This window comes from Manacus candei, unplaced genomic scaffold (assembly GCF_025592945.1).
Source record: "Manacus candei isolate 608988 ecotype Guabito, Panama unplaced genomic scaffold, ASM2559294v1 h1tg000011l, whole genome shotgun sequence".
NCBI lineage: Eukaryota > Metazoa > Chordata > Aves > Passeriformes > Pipridae > Manacus > Manacus candei.
The window spans coordinates 1,513,048-1,530,212 of NW_026138059.1; the positions used below are offsets into that span (position 1 = coordinate 1,513,048).

A 17,165-nucleotide genomic window follows, 5' to 3' on the forward strand; every position below is an offset into this window, starting at 1 on the left:
CACTGAGTTCCCATCAAACTCTCTGAAATATAAGTTCTAAATACCTTCCATTGCTACAGAACTGGAGAGAATTTGCAGCCAGCAGCAAAATAAAGCAATGCTGAAAATAGACATTTTTCCCCTAGAGAAAGGGAGTTCCCTGACTTGACCAGCTACTAATTGGTACAAAGATTTGTTTACACAGAGGAGCTGTTGCTAATTAGTTCCCTGTGTGGGTGTTCTACTTGGGAAATTAGTGTTACATTTTGATTTAATTTAATCTGCTTTTATAATGAATTGTTATAATTTGCAGTAAGGAACGTATTTTTAGGAAAAAAACCAATCTGCACCGCATCACCCTTCCCCTGAGTTTCAAAAGATAATTCCTCTTTAGGCAGAAATCAAGCACTCTTACTATTTTGAATTTAAATGATAAAAATGCATAATTAGATTAGAACCAGTTTTTAGTCATATATCTATAAATATAGCTGCAGAAACACAACCATGTGTTTTTCAAAGCTAAAACTTAATTAAACTGATTTATGGAACTGATGACTTGGCCTCTGAGGTTTTGTGGATAGTGAACCTGAATATCTGGGAAGAGTGTTTGTGGAGTTATATTAGCATTATTGAGGTTATGGTTGAAATGGAAGTTCACTTCCAAGTTTTCTGTAGTGGATTTATTTTTCTTGTTACCTTTGCCTTTATTCTGGAAGCAAACTTGCATCTCTCTAAGTTATTTTATTTAGAGGGTTGAAAAAGTGACATTAGAATAGCTGTCCCTGCAGATCGTTATGGACGAGCTGGTGCCCTTGTTTTTCCAGTAGATCCCCCCTCTCCACCACACTTGCAGAATGAAATTATCACTATTGGGCATTTAAATTACATTCTTCATTTCAGTAGTTACAAAAGATTGGAAAATTAATTTCTGAACTTAGAAACTGCTTTAACTGGACTTTTTCAATATAAATACTGTTTTAAATAAGTATAACCGTTGTACTAAATTGCTAAATGTTTTGGAAATGTATTCCCATTTTCATGATTTCATTATTATATCTTTTAATTCTGTGCACACCAGTATTAGTCAACATTATTTTCCTTTGGTTCTACCAGCCTTTGCAACAGCTCATTATAAAATCCAACTTAAATTGATTCTGTTCTGCAGAATTATATGGGATAAAGTTTAGTTTAAGTAGCTGATTGTTTTGACCCAGCTGCATTTTTTAATGATATTGCTCCAAAAATTTTTAAATGATACAAAGTTCACTTTGAATAGAATAATTTCTATTTTTCCTGGGAATTTCTTTTTTAAACTAGAAAGCTTAATCTGAAAATTGAGATAGGGAAAAGCACAGTGATCCCAAGTGTAATCTTGAATGTTTCTCATGACAGACGGACATTGAATGTTTAGCATCACCTCTTTGGATTTTTGAATGTGAATTGGAACCACTGTATTCCTAGGTAAGACATAACCAAGTGTTTGTGTTAATACTCCCTTTCTTTTATATGTGAAATGCAAGAAAGCTAAAGAGTGCAATATGCTGGACTTTACTTTGTGCAGTGTTTACGTCTTTGTTGAATGAGTCCAATGTTATTTGACCTTTTAAATAATAATAGTTCACTTGCCCTAAATTTTAATATTCCCTGAGAGAAACCGCACCAACAAATGTATGACCCTCTATGTGCAGGATTATCTTTATGATCGGGTGTGTAGTTGTTTGATCAGCACGTTGCCGTCCAAAGTGGCAGGTGAGTTCTGTTTGCCCCTTTTCTTCTATCAACAACTTCACTCAGCAGGATATGCTGGTTTAGGGAATTTGCTGCTGAAAATCTGTGGGATTGCAAAGGCTTCCTGAAGGATTACTTTTGTCAGTTTAGAACTCTGCATCAGCTCACTGCAGACTCAAACAAGTACTGGTGTCAATGCAAGGAAATCAGTGCCAGTATCTGCAGCAACAAATTGTTTTATTGGCTTTAAACTTCTTGTTTCTCTCTGCTGCAAGAAAAGGTTTGATATATGAGGAAGCCTATGAAGGGTTTGTGAACAGCTGCAGACTTCAATAACTGAGGAGGAAGCAGAGGAGCTAGAAGGTTTTGATCTGTAGATGTAATTAAAAGAAAATTTGTCACTGAAGATTAGCTTTTTTTAGTGAAATACTAGAGGTTGTGCCAATTTGGCTATCCATGTTTTCTGCGTAGGTTACAAGGAACAGAAGGGAGATCTCAGGGTCACACTACACATGTGGCCAAGTTGAGGTCAGCACTGTGACGGGGTTTCCAGGCTGCGAGTCACAGACACCAGGTCTGCTGGTTCTACCCCAAGCACTGCTGTTTGCCAGCCCTTTCTGGGCTGCTGGGAAATGTAAAACACACAGGAAATTCGACTTGGGCACTTGCAGCATCTAACGCTTAAGATCAGAAGGGCAATATCTTTGTCGTGGGAAGTAAGGCTATGCTAGATGGTAGTTTTGATCTGGTGTTTTCTCAGAGGTGGAAGCCACTGAGTATGGAAAAGACTCTTTGAGCTAACCCTGCTTTATTAACAGTGAATGATGTCATTAATTAAGCTGCTATGAGAGGCATCCAACAAGCAATGCTGTGGGCAAAAGACCACAAAAACTTGCATTTGTTGCAGGTAGAAACAAACCCAACATGGCAGCAGCCTGACTGAGTTTCTGTTAAAGCAGGTTCACAGTATCCAGGTGAACACAAAATAAAGGTGTTTGTAATACACAAAATAAAGGTGTTTGTAATCATGCAGGTATACTCAAAAGAAATAAAACCAGGTGCAGAGGTGTTTGGAAGGTGTAGAGATTCATTAATTTAAGGCCACAAAGGATGTGGAACCAGCATTGTCGAAGGCAGCAATATTCCTGTTTCAGTTCACTGGATGGGTGAATAAACCCAGGACCAACAGAGAAGGTGAATGTGAGGGGTGACAGGAGAGACTTACTTAGATGAAAGGCTGCAGTCAGAGCTTTGACAATTTCTGCAGTGTAGGAAATTATTCTTCTCTGTGTTTTAAACTAATGATGTGAACTTGTAAGGACTGTATACTTTACCAGCGAAGCTACTTTGCGTATTTTATTTTTAAGTTTTATTTTCTCCTTTAAAATGCCTTCCAGCCTTCCATTTTGTTGGAGTTGTATGGAATTTGAAGTAGGAATTATGTATATGACATACCTATTCAATTTTATAATAGCAATTTAACTAATTAATAGGCCAAGCTACTTTTTAAATGCAGGATGATCCTTCTGACCCAGAGAGGACAGAATCTCAAAAATGAGTGCTCTGCATGGGCTTATCTACCCCAGGGGTGAGGAGGACTGAGATCTTACAGACAGGACAAGTAGAATGAAAAGGGAGAATAAAAGGAAAAATGGTAGGAATGGAGATAAATACTCTTGACGTGTCAGAAGAAACAGAAAATGAGGAGAAAAAAGGAGGGTGAAATGAGGAAATAGAGATTTGTTAAGTTACGGATTATTTCAAATATTATTCCATAGAAAGTTAATATTACTACAGCATGTTTCACTGCTTTTATTAAGCTAATTGGCAGGAAATAATAGGAATTACAACTGGCAGGAAAATGTATTAGTTTTTTTCTTTTACCTGATATATTTTTGAAGTCCTAACTGTTTGCTATTAGAGACCTTTTACAGTTATTAAGACTTTTTTTTCCAAATGAAGCCCTTAAATATGCCTTTAATGACTTTAAAGATTGATTTTTTTTTCAGAAGACTGACAAAATACAAGCTACAGAAGCATCTGAAGATTTTTTTTTTTAAAGAAAATATTCTGAAAATCAAATCTTAATATGACAGTGACAAACCAATAATAAATTCTAAATACTGATGTGACAGAAGCAATTCTTTGTGCTCATAGCTCTGAGCTCCTTGAGCTGTGCTGGGAATTTCACATGACAAGGATTTTGTTTCTCTCAGTGCAAAGAGAAAGACTGCATCTCGTGGACCATTTTTAAAATGACCAGTATCCCTTAAAACTGTTTGGAAAAGTATGACATTAAATATTGCTTTAGTTCTCCAGAATTTGAATTTTCCTATCAGATTAAATAATTGTATCTGTGTTGGCTTTTAAATGACCTTGGGGGCAGGAGAATGTGGGGTGGGAAGAGAGTAAACTAGTTTTCATTTTCAGTTTCCTGTTTTCTAAGTATACATAGACAAGTTTCCTAATTAAATAATACCATAGTAGATCTAAGTTAGACAAAGAACTATGATGGTGAACTATGATGATTCAAGTCTTCAGATGGTAAGTATATTCTGAAATAGTAACTGATTGACAAGAATTAGGCATCATTTTCTACCAAAAGCAGTGTGAACTGTTAAGATGAAGTTAGCAATGCAGGGAGAACAACATCAAACATTTAACCTAATTTCCACAATTAAGTTGGATGCCTGAAGTATGCTTCACTAACTGCTTGAGGTGCCAGAATTAATATCTAAAGCTGAATCTCTGGAGTGAATTTGTACTTCACACACAAATGTGTCCTTGGGTATCACCTCAGGCCACGATAACTTACTAACATCTCAGCTACCTTGATAAAATAAGCACTGTGGTCGTAGAACTTCAGAATGCATGTTAGACATTTTTTTAGAAAGTAATTAAAAGTTTATAAACAAGATGATAACATTTCACACCTGTTGCTATGCAGTTCTTGGAGTACCTTGTACAGACCTGTTCTGTACTGTTGCAAGGAGTACCATGTAATGAGGTTTTCAACACTGATTACTAGTTAATTCTTTGGCAAGTATTTTACAGATATAATGAATAATCATGTTTTGGGAAGACCTGTGAAGAAAAGTACTCTGATAACTGTAGGGGGCTGCCTTGCATTGTTGGCCAGATGTGTTTTCCCAAGAACTGGGCACAGTCTCAATCTGGAATTTGGCTGTATGCTAGATTTTGGTCTGTTGTGCTAGACTGTGACTCAGTCAGAGCCTAAAATTAAAATGCTTTTTCTGAGTTTTGCATCCTCAAAGAAGGATGGTTTCCCAGCAGATGTTAATGATGACTTGTTTGCTAATTTACAGCAGTGAAACTTAATGAAGCTTTTGAAATAAAGGGTAAAATTTTTCTAAAGTAGCAAAAGACACATTATTGACTTCTTCTGAAATAAAGGCTTTAATATTTCATCAATAGCAAAAAGTACAGCTTTGTGTTATCTCTTTTTTTAATAAAAAATTTTGCAAGAGATTTTTCTTTCACAAAAAAGATTTGCAAGCTCTTTTTTTGCAATGTTCACCTTCATTAGCACAACTTGCTGACTTCCTTCCTCAGCTGCAGTTCTTCCTACACTCAGAGGTCAGAAAAGAGCAAGATCAACAAGCCACACATCTGGCTGTCCCTCTTTCCAACTGGAACAAAGAAACAATTTTTTAATGGCTTTTTGAGTTAATTGTAAACAATTTGGTTTTGGAGTCACTGACTTGCAGCAAATGTTTGTAGTAGGCGGATGTAGGGAAAAAGGACCATGTCCAAATGCAATTCCTCTGTGGCCAGTGAGGAAAAAAAATCACTTAAAAAAAAAGGAATGTCTTGCTCATTGTAGCATTGGAGTATGCTGAGAATTTTGAGTGCATGTATAGGACATTTCACAAGCTTAAAATATATGCTTTGATGAGGCAGGGAGACACTAGTTGCTCATTTAAATTTTCTGTAGTCTTGTCTACAATAATACTGATTTTTTCCCCTTTATTTTCTGTAGCTATTTATGTATGAACAAATTGACAGTGATAAAAGACCAGGGACAAACAATAGGAATAGGGGAAAACTACTTAAATGAGAGTTCCGTTCTAATACTTTTTTCTGGTATTTCTACTGTTCCTAAAGGCATTTTTCCAGCAAACAATTGTCAAAATCCCCCAATATTTACAGTCATTAATCCTTAAGTAACATTTTGAAAACAAATCTCTAAATAATTAGTGAAGTGTCATTTTCTTACTTTCCCAATTACTGCAATTTTTTAATACTATATAGCATCGGGTAGCATCAGTATATCTAATTTATTGGATTTACTTTTTTTTTTAAGTGTTTTATCTAAAGTAAACACATGGTGTGACTTTTATACTTCACAACAGGAAATACTAGAATTGTTGATTTGCAGCACTACTGAAACCCCAGCTACTTTTAAAATACCTTGTTGTACATTTATGTGTCTAATTTGAACTCATATTGCTCCCAGATTTTGGTTGCTCTGTTTAATAGGTCTGTCATGATGGTTTTATTTCTAACCTGACAATCCTGCTAAATATTTCCAAATGTTTTGATGTGAAAAGTAAATTGGTAATGCTGTTTGGAACAATGCCAAGGTTTAGGAAAAACTGGAATAAAACGAATCATTCAAAAAAAAATGTTTTCCATCAATTTGTTTGCAGGGGATAAAATGTTCTTTATGATGATTATTTTTTGTCAAAATTAGGTGTTTGGGTTGATAATGCCACTTAGTGGATATCTGCCTCAACTGCAGGCCCCTTGCAAAACCAAATCAGGTGCTGGACAGCTATCTTGATTTGTATTGGAGTTTTCCTCCTGCTGGGAATATGCTGAACATAGCATGTTTTCGAAGAACCTTTAATTATCAGCCCCTTTTTAGGAATTTTATTATAGCCAGTTCAATTTCTGAATTAAGTGTATTAAATGTAGGAATTATTTATTACAGAATTTTAAACTTCTTATATGAAAGTAAGGGTTTTTAATTTAATTTGAAACAGTAAACAACAATCTTGGTCACTTTGCTCTGATTCTTTAGGTTAATAAAATATTAATTGGTACTATGGTGGTAATTTTAGGCAATACTTCGTTTTAGCCCTTATGGTTGGAAGATGGGTGGCTGGGCAAACACTGAACTAGAACAAGCCCGTAATTCAAGAACTGAATTGAAGATTCAAGTTCAAATTAAATCAAAGTCTGATTGAGAGTAGTTATTGCCTTTTGTTGGGTGACAGTGTGGAGGCCATACCCAAACGGGAGTGTAGGACTCAAATGGGCCTTGCTGGAGTTGGACTTTTTCCTGACTTCAAATAATTCTCCTTCAGAAGATCAGAAAGGTGAGATTGGCACCAAATGTGCATTCCACCACTGTTATTTACAGTTATTATTTCTTGAATATATTCCTTCCATAAAAATTCTACAAAGTAGTTTGGATGGTAGTATTAATACTGTGGTGTATTTGATATAAAATTTAAATATATAAAAATCCAACTTTAATACCAATGTAGATATACATATATATAGTTTATATTGTTCATATATGTATATTTTTTCCAATATTAGTGTTTAAAAAAAATCTAGTCTATAATAAAAGACTATTAATCTTTTTGCAGTTTAAAGACTTTTTATAGGAAATATTTTTGCACTTTTGAAATGTGTATTGATTTAGGTCTTTTAATTTCTTTTCAGTCTATAAACTCTGTTCTTTGAACTTTTTTTTTTTTGACCTAAGTAAATTTGCATTACTTGCAAACCTGATAGTCTTCAATCACTGAGTATTTTTTACTTATTTTCTCAGGCTTTTCTGAAGTTTTCATTGATGTCGTTTTTATTAGTAAGTCAGTTGAATAAATTGCAACTAAAATAGTAACTGGGTCAGAGGAGAATAAAACAAAATTCAGTTTGCAGAGATGTTTCCAGTGCTGTGCAGAATTCCTTGTGTACATGAGTATATGCATATGCTTGGGGAGGGGAGGGGTGTCTGCCTGTGTAGTTTTTACACAATTTGAATTTTTCAACAAAGTTCTAAATATTTTTTAATTTCCTATTTAAATAGTTGCTTATACTTTGAAATTTTCTTAGAAACTAATGAAAGGATGTATTTATTTTAGATATGACTTATGCCACCTCTAAGTGTGAATGGCAAGTTAGTTACAACTGAAAATGAAACAAGGTTATGCGAAAGCAAAATTTCAAATTTTGCTCTAAACCTAAATATAGTGTATTTTCTATAGTTCCATGATTTGCCTTTCAAACAGGATTCAGCAAAGGCAGTAAGAAAATCTTGGATGTGACTGCTTCCTTCCATTTTCCATAGCAAGTAACTGGCATTTTAAAGTTAGTGTATCTCATACCATGTATCTCTTCTTTAGTCAGACTACCAAACCATTTCTTCTTTCTCAACTTTTAGACTGCTGCTTAACTTCAAAAGAAATAATGCTAATCAAAACTGCTTGAATAAGTGTAAATAGAAATGTTATTTCTGTTCAGAAGGAGAGAACAGGACTGGTGCTAGGACTGATATGGAATGTGTCAGATGCCCTGCTGAGAACACTCACCACCCTCGGGATTTCACTCTGCTAAGCCTAAACAGCCCCCGTGTGCTGTTCAACTTTTGAGTGGAAATGACAGTTGTGGTAATTTTCAATGCAGTCGTAGTTACTTTTAAACTAAGTTCTGAGTTTCAGCAGGAAAAAAGGGAAAGCGATATAATTATTTTTTTTTTAATATTGGTATTAGTTCTGAAATGTGGTTATTCAAATATTGTCTGAGTTAGTTTGGGGTTTTTTCAAGCTGTAAGGGTAGAGGAGAAGGTCATCTACTGATGGAGGAGCTGGAGTCCCTGGAGGAATCCAGGCGGACACGTGGGTCTCCTGCAGAGGGATGTTGGCACTGTTGGGCTGAGCTCAGCTGGCGTTAGGGCTCATCCTGGCCTTTACTTAGATGGGGAGACGGGCTCTGGGGGTGCTCAGTGCACTGGAGCACTTTATTCATTATAAAGAAAGGCTGAGGGAGCTGGGCCAGTTTAGCCTGGAAAGGAGAAAACTGAGAGGGGACCTCATCAATGTCTTTAGTTATCTGAAAAGGGGAGCACCAAGAGGATGGAGCCGGGATTTTGCCGGCAGTGCCCAGGACGAGACAAGAAGCTGATGCACGGTACCAGCCCGGCTGAACCCGAGGCGGAGCTTTCCTGGGCGGGTGCCCGGGGAGGCCGCGGATCTCCGGAGCCGCGGGGCTGTTCCGCCGTGCGGCAGCAGGGGGAGGCCCCGCGCCGCGAGTCCCGCTCCCACCGCTTCCCTGGAAAACCAACCTCCGGGGCTGGCGCGTCTCCTGACGGGGAGGGAATCAACCGGCGTCAATGGGTTTGGGGCCGATCACCATCCACGGCGGTCAGTCAGATAAAAATGGATATAGAGCAAAGCAAAGGAGTGGAGTATAAGGTCACGACTGCGCATCAATTTTATCTGTTTAATAAAAAGTTACCGTGCAAATTTCATTACTTAAATTAGGAATAGCTTCCAGTAGTGATTAGACTTAATTACTGATGAGCCTGTCAGGATCGCTAGGTGATTTCAATTTTTTTATGTTTACAAGGAGTCTTAATTTTTAATTAAGAGGATGGTTTTAATTTGGTGTTGTCTGCAGTAGGTCCTTCCCTGTTTGTCATCTTAGGCAAATAGCAGATTTGTTAATATACCCAAAAAAGTTACAACGGTGTTTAGCTAGCTCGTGTTGGGGCACAAGGCTTGTTTGGCAGTCAGTGTAAGTAAAACACTGGTTTTGAAAACAGGTTTACTAGGGAATGCACTTCTTAAAGTATTAAGCACAATATAAAATTAAAAATCTTTGTGTTTATATCATTAAGAGGGTTAATGTGCTTGTCTACTAACTAAATACAATTTTCAAAGCAGGCTGTTTTGCAGAAAAATGGCATGGAACCATTCTGCCCCGTATGTCTTAATGAATTGAGTCTTTAATGTGAAAGAAAAGGAATTAAGAAAATAATATCAGTAGGATTTTAAAAGTGATACAAAGTTAATTAAGAAAAAAGGGGGAGTTTTATTGAAATTTATACTTTTCTGTAACTCATGCATGCTTACCCTCACCCAGAGACACCTGAGTGACCTTTTTCTGAAGTTCTAAATAATTTTCTTAAAGTCTGTATTAACCTCCAGTTTATCTACAGTGGTTTTTTGAATATTTTTTTTGCCTAGTGGAACTCTTGCTATTTCTATCAACAGCTTTGTAACAGAAATTGGTCAGGAAGTTTTCTTATTTTGTGTAATGAGATATTAAATAAGACCACTATTGCACAAGTGGAAGTATTTTAAACTAATAGCAACTAATCCCTACAAAGATCCACATTTCATCTTTAATTCCTCAAATTGTGAGCTATTGGTACATATAGTCAGCCATAGCTCTCTTAATTCCACTAATGTCAATATCTTCGATCTGAATGTGTTGTCTGCTTAGTATTTTAATATATTGTTTGACTTCCCTCCCCTTTTCCAGGAAGCAATACTTGTAAAGACTGCTTTGGATCTGTATCTTACAGATCTGGTTTGTACCCTACAAACCAGAAACACAAAATGGCAAAATGCATTATGTCCTACCTACTGACACATTTAGAGCAGATCACTGGCAAATACACAATAAGGAATCCGGTCACTGTAGGATTTATGGTTTCATATCTCAGGGCTTGACTGAGATTAGATGTACTGCTTTGGCATTTTTGTATTAAAATGAGAAGTAAAATAGAGAAAGACGAAAATTAGGATGCAAAGACTTATTCCTGTTATCAACTGGCACAAGAAATAACTTGAAAATAAAATCAAACTGAGGAAAGTTTTTACCATCTTTGCCCAAAAAACTAGATTATGATGGTTTTCATCTAGTTTTTTCAGCCACTTCCACTGGATTTTCTGTGAGTATGATAAAAATACTCTGTGTGGCATAGTCAGAAGACAATAACCAGCAGTCATTTATAGGCAGAAAGGACCAGCAACATTTTTTTCCTGTTTCTAATTTTTCACCCAAGAGTCTGTTTTTGATTCTGTATCTAAGAACTTATCTGATCAAGAATAGATTTTTCACTCATTACATTCACAGATATTGAAACCAGCTACCTTCTCAAATGTTCAAATCATTAGATTTCCAAAACTGAATGGTGTTTAAGATGGCTTACTTCCTGTTTCACTATGATTTTGGTGAGAAATTATGAGGACAAGAAACTTTTAAGGGGAAGATGTTGGTATGGCTGCCCTTCTCTTACAAAAGCTTGGAAGAAATCAAACTCCACTTAGGAAAAAATACAGTGGTTTTGTTTTGAAGGAAGAGACACTTAAAACTAGCTCTCCCTGCTGTGTATCAGTTTGGTAAGCAGTGATATCCTGCTTTGCTTATCTAACAGCATCAACTGATAGAGGCTCCATTTATCATGTACAGAGGAATTATGTCCCCATTTTGTGTAAAGCATCTATGCAGGCAATGGCATATTCAGACTAGGTTACCGTAGTTACTCTACACTCAGACAGAAAAAGCTAAGTGCAACAGTATTTTCCTGATTTCAAATATAATTTTATTCTAATTACTCAATTGGCTTCCATTTCACATTTCTGTTGGTGTTTTTTTGTTTGGTTCATTTGTGTTGTGGGTTTTATTATTATTATTATTATTATTATTATTATTATTATGACCTATGAATCAAAATCCAGATATTTTGGTTGGCTGGTTTTCATTCTTTCATGATGGCTGCTCTGACATTATGTACTTTGAAAATACATATGAGTTCTGTTCAAAGTATATTCAGGTGTGAGAGTTGACATATAGAAAAATCCTCCTGTTGGATAAATTTTAAGTTCATCTAAGGTAATTTTTTTCTTTTTTTACCTTTTAATTTTAACGAAACCGCAAGCCAAGTTCTGTAATCCTTGGGGCTACGGGTACTAATGTTGATGGCCAAGTCTTTAAACATTTTATGATTAGTGAAAATGTATTTGTTATTACAAACCATTTATTAATTCCCTTTTACTTGCCTCACTTTTTTTTAGGTTTTAATTGTGTCCTGCAATCTGCATATCAGTTAACAGCAAAAGCTCTTGGCTGGAAGTGTTGCTTATCTAGGAATTTTAATAAAATGATTGTTCAAAGCAGGAATGATTCTTTTATCTTGAGTTACTTTCACCTTGAGCGACTTTCTTCTCTTATTCCACTTTTCACTTCTTTATATCTATTTTTTGGCTTTGAGTTTGTTGGGGTTTCTTTTTGTCTGTTTGTACTTCACCTGCCTAAGGAATGTGTGGCACTGATTTTTCTTTGCTTGCATATAGGTTTTCTCTTGGTGTACTTTATGTATGTCATTTATATTATGAAAATCTTCTAAATACAGGGTTTAGAGGCCAGCATTGGGGATAATTTTTTTTTCTGGAAAATGAATGTAGCTTGCTCTCTGAAAAAAAAAAAAAGGATATTTGCTAGAGAATACTGTATGTACTTCACTATCAAATATCTTATATTGGTGTTTTGTGCAGTTAGCATCTCAAACACAAATATATGACTATTTTTACTTTTTTCTTTTCTTAGTATAACAATACAGTCTTAAACTTATTTCTAAAATGAATTCCGTAGAGGATTAATACCACTTTTGAAAAATAAATATATTTGCACAATTGAGACTATTAAATACCAGTTGTTCTGTTATTCTTAGTCAATGCAACTACAATTTATAAGATTTAAACATTTCTCAGTAAAACAGTGGAAGATAATGATAATAACATATCCATGCAAGTATTCTTAACTATAATAAAAATGGAGAGATGATTAAAAAGAAACCTACTGTAGAGTTTGATGGGAATAAATTATAGGATCATAGGATCATTTAGGTTGGAAAAGACCTCCAAGTTCATCTGCTAACCTGATCCTGCCAAATCCACCACGTCTCTAAGCAGCACATCTACATGACTTTTAAATACCTCCAGGGATGGTGACTCACCCACTTCCCTGGGCAGCCTGTTGCAGTTCTTGACAACCCTTTCAGAGAAGAAATTTTTCCTAATATCCAATCTAAACGTCCCTGGTGTGACTTGAGGCCATTTCCCCTTGTCTCACTGCTCATTATCACTTCCATGGTCCTGCTGGCCATACTATGACTAATACAGGCCAGGAAGCCATTGGCCTTCTTGGTCACCTGGGCACACACTGGCTCATGTTCAGCTGGCTGTGGACCAGCACCTCCAGGTCCTTTTCCTTTTGGCAGCTTTCCAGTCACTCTGCCCCCAGCCTGTAGTTGTCAGTTGTGCAGGACCCGGCACTTGGCCTTGTTGAACCTCATACCACTGGCCTCAGCACATCAATCCAGCATGTCTAGATCCCTCTGCAGAGCTTTCCTGCTCTCCAGACGATAAACACTTGTGCCCAACTTGGTGTCATTTGCCAACTGACTGAGGGTGCACTCCATCAGAGAATCACAGAATCATTTAGATTGGAAAAAGACCCCCAAGTCCAACCTTTGAACGATCACCACCAGATCAGCTAGACCATGGCACTAAGTGCCACATCCAGTCATTTCTTGAACACTTCCAGGGATGGTGATTCCACCACTTCCCTGGGCAGTCTGTTCCAATGTTTACAACCCTTTCCATGAAGAAATCTTTCCTGGTGTCCAACCTAAATCTCTTCTGTCACAGCTTGAGGCCATGTGCTCTCATCCTTTTGATAGTTGCCTGGCAGAAGAGACTGACCCCTGCCTTGCTACAGCTTCCTTTCAGGTAGTTGTAGAGAGCAATAAGGTCACCCCCGAGCCTCCTCTTCTCCAGGCTAAACAACCCCACTCCCTCAGCCACTCTTCATAGGTCTTACTCTCCAGACCCTCCACCACCTTCATAGCACTTCTCTGGACATGCTCCAGCACCTCAATGTCATTCTTGAAGTGAGGAGCCCAGAACTGGACACAGTACTCAGGGTGCAGCCTTACCAATGCAAATCTCCTTGTCCATATCACTGATAAATGTATTAAATGGGACTGGCCCCAATATTGAGGCCTGGCAAACCCCACTAGTGTCTGACCACTAGCTGGATGTAATTCCACAGCTGAATGTAACTCCACTCACCACCACTCTCTCAGCCTGGCCATCCAGCCAGTTTTTCACCCAGTGTCCAGTGCACCCATCCAAGCCATGAGCAGCCAGTTCTCCAAGTAAATTTTTTGCATCTTGCACTTCTGCTGTTTCCTTACGAGCATTTCAACAAACTGTATAAGTGAATATCACAATGATTTGGAATCCTGCTTTTGGTCTGAGAGATCTTGAGTTTGTTCAGATGCTGGTGTATTTTTGAAACCACAATTAATTATTCATGCAGTAAGGTCAGTTCCAGTGCTTTAATGGCACTGATGTTTTTAATATAGTTCCCTCAGACTGTGGACTGGATGCCTCCTGTCTCTACTCATGCAGGTGTGCCACTAGAACTTATGATTCCGGATCTTTCAGTGCCTCTTCTGAGCTTGGGAGCCTCTGTTTCTCCTGAAACTCCCAATGGAGCTGCTCATGAGAACACTCACAGCCCTGCTTTGTTAGGGTGATCTAAATGAGTTTAAGCAGTAAGTATTTGCTGATCCAGCTCATTTTGACAAAAGCCTTTTAGACCATGTTTATGCAAGCAGGCAGATTTAGGAAATAGTATCTAGCAAAGGAGCACTGATGAGCAGCAAAGGCTTGAGCTGGTGAACGTGTCCTTTTTCACTAACATGTGGTTTAAATGCTTTATCTGTCTATCTTCAGTGTAGCTGCAATGCTGCTGATAGTTTTGGGTTGGTGCTGATTAAATTAGTCCTGTAAGAGAAGAAATCAATTAGTACTTCTCTAACAATTTATATTTTACTGTAGCTGTCATTTGAAAGGAGTGCAAAACTCCACACTTGAAAATTATGTAGTTGCTTAAAACAGTGTGTAAACAAAAATTTTAAAGAAGAGTTAAATAACATGATATTTAGCTTCAGACATTCAATGTTTAGTTACTAATACCCAGTTTGTGAACACTTACTACATTTTCAAAACTGGATTTAAATATATAATAAGAATATATTTTGGTATATAAGATCAATGGCAAATTTGTACGGTTGAGTTCTGATTTGTTTGGGGGAGGGGGCATAGTGTTTTATATATCACAATTCAAAAATAAACTGATTGGTTTAGTGGGGGAGAAGAAATTTATTTTCCCATCCTAGGTAATACCTCTAGAATGTTGAAACTGAATCAATGAAATTTTAGGAATACAGTTATGTGTTGGAAAACCAGCCCATGCTATTTTGTTCAAAGCTCAGATTTTTAAATATGCTACTGGATAATGGTAAAAAAAATGCAAAATTCTAAATGTACCTTCTTGGTCATTACTGGTGTTATGGCTTATGTCTGTGTGCTACTAATTAAGTGTTGAGCATCAAAAATCAAGCAATGAGCTTTAAACTATCAACAGTATCTTAAAAAAGTATTTTCTATATGCTTATGTAATATCTTATGGTAAGCTTTAATGATTTGGGTAGCAGTAGAGAAAAAGAAAATGCAAACGTTGTCAACATGTCATAATTTTTAAAGCATAGTTATAAGTTAGAATTTTAAGGGATTCAGAGACTAAAGAGAAGCCACTGTCATTTAGTAGTGCAACATCAGCTATATTTTTATATATGCATTGAGTCTCATTTCAACATTTAAACTGATTTTACAGTAAGTAAAATAAAATGCTTTCCAGTTTTATTAAATGGATTTTTATGCTCTTAAGTTAAACCTTCCTTATTTGCTTCTGTGCATCAGCTGTTATTTGCATTTTTCTTGCAACCACAGTATATATCCTGACCTGCTCAGAATGATTTCCATTAGTTACTTTGAAATTCCATTAAAAATTATCCTGGAGGTAACTTGCAGTTCCTGAGGTTTGGCATATGTTGTTAGAGTTTTTAAGGAAAGAGAGTTTGGAAGATCCAAGTACTGGGAAGCAGCACACTATCCAGAATAAAATAATTCAGTTTGAGGCAAGGAATTGTGTTTATTAGCACATCCATTAAGGTGAAGGTTGGCCTTTTAATTCGGAGTCAAAACTTAGTGTTGAATGATGAATTATACTTGAAAACTTCTTGGAACTAGATGTTGCTTTTAGTTTTGTTTTTTAGAAAACCATTAAGAAATTATTTCAATTCATAGAGAATTAAAGCATGTTTAGTAGCTGCCTGAACCATATTTTCTGGATGTTGATGTTGAATATGACTGTTTTTGAAGTTGAGGTACTTTGAAAATAGATGATGTCAAACCAGAGCCTTCAGGATCATTGGAAAATGCTGCCTGACCATGAACATGTGTATAAGTTTGTACAGGGTTCTGTTTCATACTTATGACCTAAATAGCTGAATCAGTTTTTACACAAGGATTGAAGGAAAGGGGAATAAAATGAAAAACAAGCTAAAAAATACAACAAAAGTTCCGGAAAAATACTCAGAAATCTCCCAAGCCGAGTTGTGCTGTACTTGTGTAAGAAGGATCAGAAAGCAGAGCTTGGGCACATGACCTCAAGCTACTCAGTGCAAATGAGGGAGCATATCCTCAGGTTTTTGGCACAAAGGGTTTCTTGCTGTTCGAAGCATACTATCAGCTAAACCAGTTCTGGATGCAGTGCAAACTTTGGCAGTAGAAGAAATGGTTGGATACTCTCTGAAGATTGAAGGCAATGAGGTAAGATATGGCTTAAAATGAGTTGAAAGTGAAGAATCCATGCTGAGTCAGTCATTTAGATTGTGTTACTATTGCATCGTGTAATTTTTTTCTTTCAAGGTTGTGAAAAGGAAAATAAGTGTATACACATTATCTTGTTCCTCTTAGCTAATGCTGATAAAATGTATTATGCCAGTTTGATGAAAATATTAAATTATTGAAGATACAAGTTTTAACACTTATAAAATCTGTTTTGCTTTGTCTGCATGTTTTTCCCCTTTCTAGGAACAGTGTATTTTTTTTTCCTGCATATAAATGAATGTAACTTTACAAATAATGGAAAATGCTTCTTTATGTTTCAATTTTGTATATGCAAGATGCTGCTAATTGCAAAGGGCTTGACAGTCTGCTCACTGGATTTGTTCTGGGGAGAAAATTTTGAAGTAGTATTTAATGCAAAACAAAGCCATTTGTCTAACAAAAGCCTTGTTTACATGAAGCTGCATGCTCTGAAGAGAATATTGATTAAATTTATATCATTTTATGGTATGATTGTGGCTATTTTGAAATCTGCAAGCCTCACAATACCTTCCTAGGTTTTCCTGCTATAGAAATATATCCCTTATATGTACATAGAAATTAGGATTGATGATACTTTCTCTACTGTAATGCTTGTGGGAGAACTTGAAAAAAGCTTTGTCTCGTAGTATCAGCCATGTACATGCTTAGAATAATTTTTTGTGGTCTGATTTCTTA

General features: G+C 36.4%; 2 protein-coding genes across 15 annotated transcripts in view; both read left to right on the forward strand.

Annotated features, from left to right (window-relative positions):
* Positions 1-17,165, forward strand: part of LOC127466875 (uncharacterized) — a 242,078-nt gene that overhangs the window by 89,887 nt on the left and 135,026 nt on the right. The gene's annotated exons all lie outside the window — the stretch shown is intronic.
* CYRIA (CYFIP related Rac1 interactor A) overlaps positions 1-17,165 on the forward strand; it is a 53,690-nt gene that overhangs the window by 16,402 nt on the left and 20,123 nt on the right. For 6 of the 14 annotated variants that reach the window (XM_051778356.1, XM_051778359.1, XM_051778355.1 and 3 more), the window contains exon 3: positions 1,372-1,440. The exons of 1 other annotated variant lie outside the window; for it this stretch is intronic. Coding sequence is in view for 5 of the 13 variants with exons in the window: in XM_051778354.1 (XP_051634314.1) it covers positions 16,426-16,430 (5 nt within the window). In the remaining 8 variants the exon portion in view is untranslated. Of the gene's footprint in view, positions 1-1,371; positions 1,441-1,667; positions 1,729-14,162; positions 14,309-14,351; positions 16,431-17,165 lie in introns of those variants that run through there. 7 more of the 14 variants (XM_051778361.1, XM_051778360.1, XM_051778354.1 and 4 more) reach the window with 7 other exon arrangements.